This window comes from Amia ocellicauda, chromosome 1 (genome assembly GCF_036373705.1).
Source record: "Amia ocellicauda isolate fAmiCal2 chromosome 1, fAmiCal2.hap1, whole genome shotgun sequence".
Lineage (NCBI taxonomy): Eukaryota > Metazoa > Chordata > Actinopteri > Amiiformes > Amiidae > Amia > Amia ocellicauda.
The window spans coordinates 32,891,141-32,905,806 of NC_089850.1; the positions used below are offsets into that span (position 1 = coordinate 32,891,141).

General features: G+C 36.6%; 1 protein-coding gene across 3 annotated transcripts in view; it reads right to left on the reverse strand.

The window, feature by feature from the left end:
• The window catches only part of ube3d (ubiquitin protein ligase E3D), a 35,723-nt gene extending 21,499 nt beyond the window's left edge, over positions 1-14,224 (reverse strand). Inside the window, exons 1-5 of one of the 3 annotated variants that reach the window (XM_066702301.1) lie at positions 14,001-14,221; positions 6,986-7,185; positions 6,172-6,262; positions 5,171-5,402; positions 1,753-1,822 (exon numbers count right to left, since the gene is read on the reverse strand). In XM_066702301.1, the coding sequence (XP_066558398.1) occupies positions 1,753-1,822; positions 5,171-5,402; positions 6,172-6,262; positions 6,986-7,185; positions 14,001-14,095 (688 nt within the window). In that variant the 5' untranslated portion in view covers positions 14,096-14,221. Of the gene's footprint in view, positions 1-1,752; positions 1,823-5,170; positions 5,403-6,171; positions 6,263-6,985; positions 7,186-14,000 lie in introns of all 3 variants that reach the window. The other 2 variants (XM_066702293.1, XM_066702311.1) reach the window with 2 other exon arrangements.
• Positions 14,225-14,666: the final 442 nt, after the last annotated feature.

Consider the following 14,666-nt stretch of genomic DNA (forward strand, 5'->3'; position numbering starts at 1 on the left):
GGGACCTTGCGGGCGCTGCAGGATTTCAGTCCTTCACGGCATAGTGTGCTACCAATTGTTTTCTTGGTGACTATGGACCCAGCTGCCTTAACAAGATCCTCCCATGTAGTTCTGGGCTGATTCCTCACCGTTCTCATGATCATTGAAACTCCATGAGGTGAGATCTTGCATGGAGCCCCAGACCGAGGGAGACTGACAGTTACTTTGTGTTTCTTTCATTTGCGAATAATCACACCAACTGTTGTCACCTTCTCACCAAGCTGCTTGGCGATGGTCTTGTAGCCCATTCCAGCCTTGTGTAGGTCTACAATCTTGTCCCTGACATCCTTGGACAGCTCTTTGGTCTTGGTCATGGTGGAGAGTTTGGAATCTGATTGATTGATTGATTCTGTGGACAGGTGTCTTTTATAGAGGTAACGAGCTAAGATTAGGAGCACTCCCTTTAAGAGAGTGCTCCTAATCTCAGCTCGTTACCTGTATAAAAAGACACCTGGGAGCCAGAAATCTTGCCGATTGATAGGGGATCAAATACTTATTTCCCTCATTAACATGCAAATCAATTCATTACTTTTTTGAAATGCGTTTTTCTAGATTTTTTTGTTGTTATTCTGTCTCTCACTGTTAAAATACACCTACCATTACAATTATAGACTGATCATTTCTTTGTCAGTGGGCAAACCTATTGCCTAATATTTCATTTACTTTTTACACTGAATTATGAATATTAATCTTCTATATAAATTAATATATAATAATTAAGAATCTTAAATATAGTGAATTAAAATGATTGTTTCACTAATGCAAAACAATTATAATTATAATATATATATATATATATATATATATATATATATATATATATATATATATAGCTATATATACATACAGACAGGTGACAAACTAAAGGAAAAACCTGAATAAATGAGTGGAGGAACATAACAAATGCAGATGCCTGCAAACTGCATGATACAATTAAGCAATTATCATTCTATCATGCGCTGGGGCATGTACAAAAATGCTGAGCAGGCCTAGTTGAGCTCGATTTTGGATCAGGATGGCAAGAGGAAAGGATCTAAGTGACAAATGGCAGGAGCTTCTGTCACAAAGACTGCTCTAGTGTGTGACTGGCTAGTGTTTCAATAGGAACAGTAACTAAAGTTACATCTGCATTTGGATCTGTGGGAAAGACATCAGTAAATAGGGTTTGAACTTGTGGTTGAAAGCGCACATTCGATGACCGTGATGCTTGTGCATTACTGGCATATGTAAGGAAAAACAGAAGAGCAACTCTTTCCCAGGTGACTGAGAATGTCAATGCAGGACATGATCAGACTGTGTCAGCAAGAACAGTCCGTCCAGAACTACACAGAGAGGGATATTACAGTAGGGTTGCAGTGTATAAACCCCTCATTACAAAGACAAATGCAAATTTGAGAGTTCAGTGGTGCAAAAACCATAGGCACTGGTCTACAGGGATGTGGAAAAAACATGGTACGGTCAGATGAGTCATCTGTCACCATATTCTGGACAAGTGCATGTGTGGTGACACCAAGAGAACGGTACAGGCCTCACCGCTTGACCCCTACAGTGAGGAGGTCCGGAGGCTCTGTTATGCTGTGGGGGGCATTTTCCTGGCATGGTTTGGGTCCACTTAGAGGGAAGGGTCACTACAAATCATTACAAAGTTATTCTGAGTGATCACCTTTACCCTATGGTGAAACATTTCTATCCTGAAATTTAATAACACAGTACCTGGTGATATTGCTTCTCCAAGTAATGCTCCACAACTCTTGCAGATCACTTTGTCATTCTGCTTGGATTTCTATGGAGAACAAAAAACAATTAATTATTATATTGTTGGCACTGAAGGATTAATTAATTTCAACCAAAAGTTAAGAAACATGTATCATTTAACGATAGCTGGTTTTTAATGTGGCATTAAAAGGTCAACAAAATATGAAAAGAATGGTCTACTAAAACAATTTAAAATACGTACATGGTGTTTTTCTGGTCTAAAACTAAATGAGTGGGGAATTCAGTCATTCTGTTGTTTTCCCTGATAAAAACAATAGAATAACTGAATTCCCCACTAATTTAGCTTTGTTTTCAGAACTCAAATGAAACAAACAACTGCCTGAAACCTAAGCATTCAACAGCCCAAAAAATATCAGTTTATTTAATTTAAACATGAATCACATGTTCAAAGCTGTGCAGAAATGGATTTACCATGAGAGTCATGAACAACAAAATATATTATAAACATTCAGCCGAGGATAAAATAACCCAGATGTTCTCAGTTTGAAATAAACAGCAAGCACTTCCAAATTATTGCTGAAATGGATTCTGTGGCCATGGGTTCAAGCTGTATTTGTTGAAGCTAAATAACACAATCAATAGCCAGGTGAAGGCCTTAATGAGTGCAGTTACATGTGAATGCAGTGGGTAACCCTGGGTCAGGCGTCTGCTTTGCACTAACTGTAGCTTTCCTTGAAACTAACTGCCACTTACTGTCCGTTTACAGACCCTGAGTGCTGCAAACCATTTAAGCACTAAATGTGATATCAATGGGATATGAGCTATCCGATTCCAAACCATGTTGATTACTGCCCTCTGCTTAAATAAGCGACCTCAGCAATGCAAACAAATCATTAACTGCTAAATATGCGAACACAAACACACAACCGTTTTCAATAGTACTGTATTTGTAGACTATGTAATAACTATAAATATATGGAATAAACAAATAGACTGTAACAATTATATTTGATTGTCCTTTTAAAGTTTTATTCTGAAAGCACAAAGCAAACAATATAATAAGTGTGTGGCTCTCCACCATGAAACCAGGTATAGGTCTCACTTAATTTGTCTTAAATAGCAAATTTTAACCTTTCTAATGATGACAAAAGCTGTTTATCAGGGATGGGCAAAGATACATCAAAATGAATTTTAAAATAAGATACCAAATACCTTAATTTTAAGTGCATCAAAATAAACTTCAAAATACAGCAGCCACACAATGTATCAAAATAAACTACTGTATTTTGGTATTTTAAAAATACTAAAAATACTTTTACAAGGGAGCATGAAATCACTTCGCAAACCTTCCATCTATCAGCCTATTTGATCTATCCCTTCACCAGTACACTGACTCGGTTGATTAAGTAGACAATGTTTGATAGCAACAGCTTTCCTCTGTCTAACGAGTCGTGCAATAAATCTGACATTAACCAGTTAACAGATCAAATTCACATTTCCCTGTGATCACTCAGATGAAGGTTAGTTTTAAAGTAACCAACAGTTTAATGTTTAACTAACAGTTTGCTAATGACTCATAATTGTATCCTAATTTAGTTACTTGGTGTTTGGTAATGAAGGGCCTACTTTGCATCAGCAACACTGACTCAATGACAAACAAGTCATTCATAAGACGACAACTGATGGTACCTTTATTCATAGCAACTAGTTTCTAAGTAATTAGTAATTTGATTGTTAATCATAAATATAATAATAAATTATGTGTTAGGCAGTCATTCATGCAATGGTGTGCAAAATCATGATCATACTAAACAGCTACTTCAATTACGGTACAATCATTTAGCAATCAATTATTTAATTATCAATCATTGGACACCTATCTGGAAGTTGAAAACAAACATTTTAGCACTTTGTCAACAATTATTAAATGATCAATATGTTTTGATTTTAAATGTAGCCAGAAACATAATCAGAAAGTAACAACAGAACTTGTCAAGGAGTATTAACCCAACTCCAACCACTGAATTTATTGAGAGCCTCAGAATATAGGTATAGAGGACACATACACATTGATAGTGTAGTGAGAACAATTACTTAAACTCCAATAGAGAATACTACAATAGAGATACTACAGACCAGGTATTCCAAAACAGTTCAAAAGTTCTACCAAAAACAGTCAAACCTGTGTGTGAGTGTGGGTGAGAGAGGGAGTGTATTGAAAGAGTGTGTGTGCCCTGTGGCCTACATTGCAGAGGTCTCTTTAGCTACTGATGCCTTTAAGCACAACTAACTTTTCAAAAAGTGTGGCATTTAGACATCATCGATGGGGCCGGTTGATCAGTCCATTAAAGGAAAATAAACGCTCTACTGGAGCCGAGGATGAGATGATTGTGTTAAACAATTTAGCCTAGGCTACTAAAACGAACACCAAAACTTAACATGAACTGTTAAAAATTGTAGCAATGTATGCTAAAAATCGATGGAAAGCTGGCAACCTACACGTTTCTCACCTTGACCTTCTTCTTCGGGTATGGATCAATTTTCTGTTCTGATCTCAACAAGTCTGGGCAAGTTGGCACCAATCAGAGGCAGCATTTTTATGATGTCATCATGTAGACTTCTCACAAAGTATTTTACAGTATTTTTAAACTACAAAATACAAATCACTAAAGTATTTTGATACAAAATATGAAGCCATTTTCATCAACCATATCAAATACAAATTACAAAATCCTATTTTGTATTTAAAATATGTATTTTAAATACATGTATCATAAATACTGCCCATCCCTGCTGTTTATATTTATTTATATTGATTGGTGGTGAGAGCACACCATTTCTACAGCTGCCTACTTTTACATTTTCTGGCTGTCCCTACCTGACTTTAAGGCTTTAATTAGTATTGTTAACCCATGTCCGCTGCCCAAATAAATCACAGAGATCTGATGATGAATCATGCATTCATTCATTCATAATTGCTTTCAAATAAAAGGACACTCTTTAAACTGGAATTAGGTGATGCACAGCGATGCACCTGTTACCGTAAATGACTAGCCAACATTATATAATATACAGAGATAGAGAGTGAGAGAGAGAGTTCAAGGTAATCACATCCTTCATTTGACTTCATAATATTGTTAATTAAAAACCTACAGAAAACTTTCAAGATTCCTATCAATTGAACAGTGTGTGAAGTGTAAACATTTGAGTGCCACTCTATGGCAGTGATTTCTATGGGGTGACCATCATACATCTACACACCCCTGGTCTAAACTAAGGAACAGCTGCTCATAACGAAGGGTGTTAAAACTTTCACTGAAAACCATTTGTATGTGCATATATACAGAAAGAGAGATGGAGAGAGTCGAAAAACAGGCTGTTGGGATGAACAGTTTTAAGTTACATTGATCGTTACTTGTTTTAAGTCTTTGTCTTGGCTGATGAGTGTGTCAGTGGTCTTCGGTTCCTTTGTCATTGTCTCGCTACTCTCACAGTCCCAGTTCAACAGGATAAAGGTGTCCCCCAGTAGGCAGTCCTCCTTCCTGGGAAGCAGCTTCCTGTTGGCAAATGGGTCAGGATGGCAGCACCAGTCATCCACCAGTGTATTCCAGTTTCCACCTGGCAATGGAAGCACTCTGAGGAACACCCTGCAATTAAACAAAGCCTTAATCTTCACACATCATAAAATACACAGTGCTGATTTAACTTGTTTATATGGCAGAGACTTCAACAGAAAGCAAAAGTTTTCATGACCACAATCGTACTCTGCTGCATATATACAATGCTTTGAATATATTCAAGTATTATTTGCAGTAACACGGATATAAAGTGGAAAACAACACAATTCAATGTTTCTTCACACATTATCTTCACAGAGAAAGCAGGATTTATTTTTGAAAACACTATTGCAAGCATAAACAATGTATTTAATACCTAGGCCTAATATGGATGATAAAAGAGATATCATCTGAAAACACATAGGTTTGGCAATAGATTATTTGCAGTAGAAAAATACTAAAATTAAAAATCCTTTTAACTTTGTCCTGTAGCATCAGTATGTTGGAAGTAGGAATCAAACTCCTGTATTGTAACATCAAATGGTATTGGGCATAAATAATCAGAAAGTGTCTGAAGATCATCAATTCAGAAGTTATAAATAGATGTATTTTTCACATTGCAAAATCCTGTGTCCTCTACCACTAAACAAAAGAGGCCTCATTCTTGCATACTGCTCAGTCATTGTAGGACAAAACTAATGCAGCTTCACTTTAGAAGTAGAGGTGGATATCTAAGCCAGTGTAATCTCAACATAAGGACATTTCATCTTTATTGCTTGTAACTTTAAACTATAAGTTCACTTAAACTACAGTGGCTTTCCTTCAAAGTGCCTGTAAATAAATAAACCTTGCTCCTTACCGCTCCATTAAGACACTTTCCCCACATGACTGGCAGGCAAACCAATAACTCTTCTGGGCTTTCAAACTTTCAATCAGACTTGGAACCACTTCTAAAAAAGAAAAAAAAAAAGAAAAGAAAAAAAGTTAATCTTGTGCTTTGGCCAAACTTATAAATAAACCAACAGAGAAAACATATCAGACTACACATGACAAGAAATCTCTTCAAAGGTATCAGAGTTTCCCATTGTCCTTGAACTCCTCTCTTTTCAATCTGTACAACAGCATTGCCTATACACACAAGACACCCTGGAACCCTGAAAGTATTGTCTGATGCCTGGTGATTACAGTAATTTGTAACATCTGTGTGTGTGTATGTGTGTGTGTGTGTGGGGGGGGGTGGATTTGCAATAACCTTTGGCATCAGTTTGCACTCACTAAACCCATTGTGTGACATTTATAGCTTATCCTTAGGCTATAATAAATATATTCAGCTCTATTCTGAGAAGACATACTGAAGACCAGTAGAAGGGCAGTCATTTTTTGTACTACAATACAACTAGTGCATTGATAAGCATCAAGTTTTTTTTTTCTTCTAGACAAACAGCAAAGAGATTATTCATATAGGGAGGTATTTCTAAGAATTCTAAGAACACACATTAGAAATATACTTTTTTAGAAGTACAGATTCAAGCATACACTCTCCTATAAAAAGTGTTTCTATTTTTTTTAACCTGTTTTACCATAGTTGCAACCCAATATAAGCAATATGAGGTCCTAGTCTTCCATTCCTTTTTATGGTCCTGCCATGAACACAATGTCATCTGGGACTGTACCTGTGACATGATCACTATTGAGTTGCAGCCTCATATGCAGCCCATCCCGTGCTGCACCAGGCACTTCCCTGCAGGAGTCCGCAACGACGGAGACACCTACTGGAAGCTGTACATCCACCAAGCTGCCAGGAGTCTTAATTTGCAAGCATGATGGACCACATGAGACATCCACCTCCGATGCACTTTTGGCAAGGTCAGGGCTGCAGGGTTACAGAAAAGTACTATTAGTAAACACTTACATTTCAATTGTGATTTGTGCAATAACCTGCAGTAGTATAGTTTTCAATCACAATTGATATTGGACCCACTTATACGAGTACTTATTCTCATGTGAATTGGAAATTCACTTGCACACAGAAAAGTAAAGCTTGTGAAAGTGGTCCACATTTTTTATTTAAGAAAGGTTCATTTTCATGTGAAATATTTGTGTTTATAGATTGCATGTGAAAATGTTAATGAGCTTGTTAAGTGGCCTAATGTAAAGCTGCTATAGAAGTCAACTGGGAATATGAAAACTTTCACAGCCCAAATATGGCAGGTAGTAAATTATTTTTTCACAGTATTCTGGTCATCATATTAATGTTGCTATTTGTCAGCAAATAAAAATGTAACTAACAATATGGTACAGGGCCCCCCTACCTAATTTAAATATGGCCCACTTGGTGCATGGCATTTGCATAAAAGAGGGCGTCTCCAGGACACTCCGAGGTTCCAGATGTAAATGAAGAAAGGTTTCAAGTCCATGTTTATTATTTCAATAGCAAACACACATATAAATCAACCAACTGTTATTGCACATGATTTTACATGGTATTTTAAACATAAATAATAATACCATATTGCTGTCAGTTTAGCTGAAACTGTATTGTCCATGTTACAATATGACAACAATCAAGGCAGAGATAGATGTCATTGTCTTTATTTGTTTTTGATTATTTATAAACAGTAATTCAGGTACAAAGTGAAACTCAGTGGTTCTCAACCCTGATCCTGAAGGACCCACTACCATGCTGTTTTTTAGTTCCATCCGAGTTCTCAATTACTTAATTGGACTCCTAATTTAACAAATAAATTCCTAAATCAGAACCGTTCAGCTATTTTAAACTGTAGGGGTTTTAAGATAAGTATAAAATTGTACATGGAATTTATTATCTTTTGAAGAAACCAACCAGTACACGATTTAAAAAGTAAAATGTAAGCAAATTATTACTCCAATTAAGGGTTCAATTAAGTAATTGAGAGCTTGGTTAGAACAAGAAACAGCAGAGTAGGGGGTCGTCCAGGACCAGAGTTGAGAACCATTGCTCTATAAGATATATTATGAATATTTTAGCTGGGGTGGAAATGTATAAAATTGGTTCCCTAGATTTCACCTAAAACTCATGTAGAGTAATTACACATTTGAACACTAATTAGGGAAATAGAAGCTTTAAAGCTGAGTAAACAATCAGCCAAGAATTATTACAAAACACACAGGAAGCACTTTCTGAATGAGTGCTTTCCCGTTTTCACCCAGGTAAGCTGCTCATTTACTTTCACTATCTCAGTGTGTCCAGTGCTCCTTGCTGTGCCAGAAAACAGGCCTGAAAGAGGCCAAGGCATCCACTAGACCCTGGCTGTCAAGGCCACGCTATAATTGGCCACCCATGGCTTAATGGAGCGGGATGTCCTTCTCACTGCGAGAAAATAGGATATTTCAAGTCAGCAATTGCTATTTTAATAAGCAAGTTTCTACAATTTTTAAAGCCAAACTGGAGTGCTTAAAAATTGTAGAGAATACATTTATTCTCTTGTTTTTTCCTCATTTGCTGTTCCTCGCCTTATTCTCTGACTTCATTGTGCTGCTTAAGCATGCTCACCAATTTTATAATGAGCCTGTAGAATGAACAGATGTGAATCTATAAAGAATTTTAATAAAACTTTATTTTATTTTTTACTGAGTGTGGTCACCAGCCTTAATCAAAGAACAAGAAACTTTAGAGAGTAAGTACAGGGTAAAATCCCTAGAAACGACTAACATAAATATCCCATGTGCACTGTTTGACTAGTAATCTGGAGTACAAACATGTTGAATGATAATATTTTTCCAGTTTATGTGTAAATGTATGCAGCTTAATGTTTCAATGTACTCTGAAATTAAAGCATAGAACAAATAAACAATTGGAGATAAAAAGGGAATTGTTTTGTTTAACAAAATGTAACCCCTTAAACTAACAAACCCCTCTGGTACCCTTAAAAGGGCACCAAATCCGTGTGCTTCTCTTTAATCCCATGTGTGCTCTTCACTGTTGTGTTGATTGCCAAGTGTTTGGTATCCCATATCGATATGAAGCATTCTCTGATGTGAAAATGTTGTTTTGATACCACCCCGCATTTACACCCCCCCTTCCGCATTCTGAAATGGGGAGTGGGGGCATACTTCTTCTGAGTAGGAATACAAAATCTCAGAAAATATTGACAATTATGACATATTCTGTTGTTTGATAGAACATAAAATAATATATACTGGATTAATCATGAAGTTGTTCTGAACAAAACAAGCCTATTTGCAAAGAAATCCGAAACTGTAATTCAGATGTGTTTGAGAATGACACCCGCTGGCAGCCAAGAAAATAACCTTTCAAATGATGTGCACATTGTAGGAATACAGTGTAACATCTATGCACAGGAGCTGCGCATAACCCTGCCAAACAATGCTTAAGAGGGTGTAGTAACATAGTATATAACTCTGAAATGTACATTATTTTTCAGTTTTTGGTAACCTAAACTTTTTTTTTTTTAACCTTCTAGCAGTTTACCGCTTACCTTTTTACCATTTCAGATTATTCACTGGACTTGAACTGCTTAAATTTCAATACAAACTGGAAAAATTGGGGTGTTCTAAAACTTTTGACCGGTAGTATACATATGGTATATTTTTTTGCAGGACCAATATAATTAAATGTCACAAAATTCCCTACAATAACTGGTTAAAATATATAATCTGGAGACTCCAGGACATATACCTAAGGGACAGTTCTTTATGTGCTTAAAAACTCTTATCAAACCACCATCGTGCAGACTTATGGTGTTAGATAAAAACATTATAGAAATTTTATACAAATATATTTAACCTTATTTAAAATAGATACAACATCGTACAACACTATAAAACCTATGGTTTCCTTTGATTTATGTTGACCTTCTGCTGCATTTGAAACAGTCTGGCTAGTAAACTGTGCTCTGAGCTGTGTAGTAATACATGCCGTTTCAAATGGCATTCAGTGCTGATGGCAACCTTCCTCTCTGAAGCACCGAAGTTCAAGGGCTACACTTTAGATTCCACACCTCATGCAATTGTTTTCTGCCTCCCAAGTAATATATCTACCACCTACTCCAACTCAGGTTTGCCCACCAAAAACTAATATCTTCCCTATATCTAAGATGATTCAACCTCTACAGGGGTTATTCAAATGCATCTTGTAACCTCCCACACAGAGACATCTGCAGTGATAAAGACCAGGCCATGCAGAATGCTATAGAATCACACGTTATTATTTTTTGTTTACTTTCAATTAGCTTTATGGATGCTTGTCAGTAGTGACACTTCCCAATTATAAAGTTAGCTTAATAACAAACAAGCTGGTATACATTGGTGAGGCGATGATGCCTGCTTCCATTTACATGACATTTTGCTCAGAGGCATGAATCTCATAACAAGAGGGCAGGAAACACCTAGCCTATAACAGGGATTCTAACACATTGCTGTGAGTTGCCAGTTTGCATCACAAAATGATTGTCCCTGAAGAAGCCTCAGGACTGTCATAATGCCTTGGACACCATCTGTGTTTGAGACAGATATACACATAGTTTTAGGTTTTGTTTTTAAAAGACCCAACACAACAATATGTGTGGTTGAATGCTTAAAAAAAAAGCTCAAATTAAATAAAGTGTATGCTGTTTTTTTGCTTGTTTATTGTGCAAGTAGAAACAAAAGGGCACATAGCTTCATTATAGAGCAGCTCTTTATAACATTGTGCTTTCCCAGTTCCAGCCTTACATTTTGCTTGTCTCGTATTAATTCAATAAAAAAGTTCACAATCTGTAGATGAGACTTCCCATCCATTACAGTCAACTGTTATAATCATGCTTGCTTGTTAGTAGAAAAAATAACTATAAGTTGAAGCACATTAATATCTCACAAAGGACAGCTGTTGTGTAACTCTTTAAGTTAATGAACTCTGGAAAATAATAAAAGTAACTCCAAATACTATAATGAATAGGACCACTAATATTTTTGTATATAAGCCGATTACATTTTGCAAGGTAAGGCCGTTTCAATCCTGGCTTCCGTGAAACAGTTCAGTAGTTCCACCTAGTGGAAAATTGAGGTGCTATATGCTGCATCACCTATTTCTTATACCAAAACTTTGATCCACCTACCTATAAGAGATTACAGTGTGCAGCTGGCTTCAATTAATTAGAAGCATTTATATATATATATATATATATACACTCACCTAAAGGATTATTAGGAACACCATACTAATACTGTGTTTGACCCCCTTTCGCCTTCAGAACTGCCTTAATTCTACGTGGCATTGATTCAACAAGGTGCTGAAAGCATTCTTTAGAAATGTTGGCCCATATTGATAGGATAGCATCTTGCAGTTGATGGAGATTTGTGGGATGCACATCCAGGGCACGAAGCTCCCGTTCCACCACATTCCAAAGATGCTCTATTGGGTTGAGATCTGGTGACTGTGGGGGCCAGTTTAGTACAGTGAACTCATTGTCATGTTCAAGAAACCAATTTGAAATGATTCGACCTTTGTGACATGGTGCATTATCCTGCTGGAAGTAGCCATCAGAGGATGGGTACATGGTGGTCATAAAGGGATGGACATGGTCAGAAACAATGCTCAGGTAGGCCGTGGCATTTAAACGATGCCCAATTGGCACTAAGGGGCCTAAAGTGTGCCAAGAAAACATCCCCCACACCATTACACCACCACCACCAGCCTGCACAGTGGTAACAAGGCATGATGGATCCATGTTCTCATTCTGTTTACGCCAAATTCTGACTCTACCATCTGAATGTCTCAACAGAAATCGAGACTCATCAGACCAGGCAACATTTTTCCAGTCTTCAACTGTCCAATTTTGGTGAGCTTGTGCAAATTGCAGCCTCTTTTTCCTATTTGTAGTGGAGATGAGTGGTACCCGGTGGGGTCTTCTGCTGTTGTAGCCCATCCGCCTGTATGTGTTGTGGCTTCACAAATGATTTGCTGCATACCTCGGTTGTAACGAGTGCTTATTTCAGTCAAAGTTGCTCTTCTATCAGCTTGAATCAGTCGGCCCATTCTCCTCTGACCTCTAGCATCAACAAGGCATTTTCGCCCACAGGACTGCCGCATACTGGATGTTTTTCCCTTTTCACACCATTCTTTGTAAACCCTAGAAATGGTTGTGCGTGAAAATCCCAGTAACTGAGCAGATTGTGAAATACTCAGACCGGCCCGTCTGGCACCAACAACCATGCCATGCTCAAAATTGCTTAAATCACCTTTCTTTCCCATTCAGACATTCAGTTTGGAGTTCAGGAGATTGTCTTGACCAGGACCACACCCCTAAATGCATTGAAGCAACTGCCATGTGATTGGTTGGTTAGATAATTGCATTAATGAGAAATTGAACAGGTGTTCCTAATAATCCTTTAGGTGAGTGTATATATATATATATATATATATATATATATATATATATATATATATATAGTTTTGCATATAGTTTGTGACTTTGGATGGTAGTTCAAACTTTAAATTAATCCTGGTCAAAGACAAATAAATACTGAACAGCTTGATCATAAATGTATGTTTTAAGTAATAACATAGAAAAAACTATGTTGGACCATAATTAACACCTCATTGATTAAAACAATGCTGAACAGTTAACATTTATGGAAATAGAAAACAAAAAAAAGAATTGCATTAGCTATATGAAATCTAAAGCATTCCTTATTCAAGGTCAATTAGAAAGAGCCCAGGCTAAGAACAAAGGTTTGTTTGACTAATAGTAAGAAGATCAAATCAAATCCCATTGAAAAATAATTGAGCCCTTGATTCCCCTTGGAGTCCTTGACACAAAAGCATGGATGCAAATAAAATACAAAAAAATACAAAAAACAAAGCCAATTATTTTGCAGTGGAATTGCTTGTTGTACAAAATATTATTATTTTAATTCACAATTGGAATAACTGAGGTGTTTCTAGAGAAGTGTGAAAACATATAATGTCTTAAATGTCTAATACTTTCTTGTGTGTCAACTCATAATACAGCACCTAAATACTTCAGTCATTTTAAGCTAAGGTTTACTACTTTTCTTCTGAAAATGGCCTACAAAACATTTTTTTTTTTCAAAATATGATGTTCCTTACATTATTGGATGACAGTCACAATGCATACTCAGATTAATTAGAGCATCAAGACAGACTACAGACCACAACAATTGGTATTTGTTTTAATGGTGTATGGGTGTTAACTTTCAATCTTTATGTATGTATAGCCAATATTTGATTGACACTATTTTAACTCAATCTTATCCAGAAAATAACAGAAACTGTTTCGACTCGAGGGCTATCAAACCTAAAGCCTGAAACAGCTGACACTGAAAGTATAGATAACTTTTCAGTCATGTGCTTTTGTTTTGGGGGGGAAATACACACAGTACATTCCTCAGCTTGGGAATTTAGTTTCCACAGTGGATACAGCTCAGACTTTAATACATCACACGTCTGTATTCCAAGTATTTATGTGCATTTCTCATATTTATTTTACCTGTATTTACATGAATAAAGGACAAAGGGGTTTTAACTACACATCTACAACAGTGAAGAAGTTGTCTGTCTTCAGATCATAAAAAAAACCTTGTTCAATTACAAACACAATGCATACTGTTGGATTCATCACAAAAACGCGGTAGTCTTCAGCTACATATTCACTTAATATAGCTGGGTTTAAGGTGGGAAATATTTACCTCAAAACTAAATGTCCGCTCTGTAATCTCTTCCTGAGCTCCAAAAACACACCAACTTGCTTCTCGGTTTCATCCATTTTATGTATGTATTTCATGTAACACCAGTCACGCTTCTTTACACAAGTAAAGTGTCACACATGCAACTACACACGAGCACTTCCACTCACGTTTGCACGCCGGGCACCGCAACACAGAATGACCCGGAAGAACTCGTTTCTGTCCGGGTCACATGGGCCGATATGTCCGACCCTTTGAGATGCTCAGAAATGTCAACAGCGACACTGAGCTGTTTCAGTGCATCTGTCCTCCACATTATTGGGTTTCGTAATTCTTAATTGTATTAACAGATTGCTCTGATTACAATTGCGTTTCGCCATCAATCAATGTAATAAAGAGACTGAAGTGAGCAGCTACTATCATGTGCAAGAAATGGTTGATAATAATAATAATAATAATAATAATGCATGTCTTATCTTACTTATACAATGAAAGACTAATGCTACCCAATGCTATATTTATTCTACTGTATAAACCAGTCTAATTTTACATTTAGTTCAACGTTTATTATTCGTGTATTTATTTCAACATGCATGTATTAATTTCTCTGCATTTATTTTTAATTTTGAGAAATCCCTTTCCTTTTGCTTTGCTTTACAAAGCGTATTT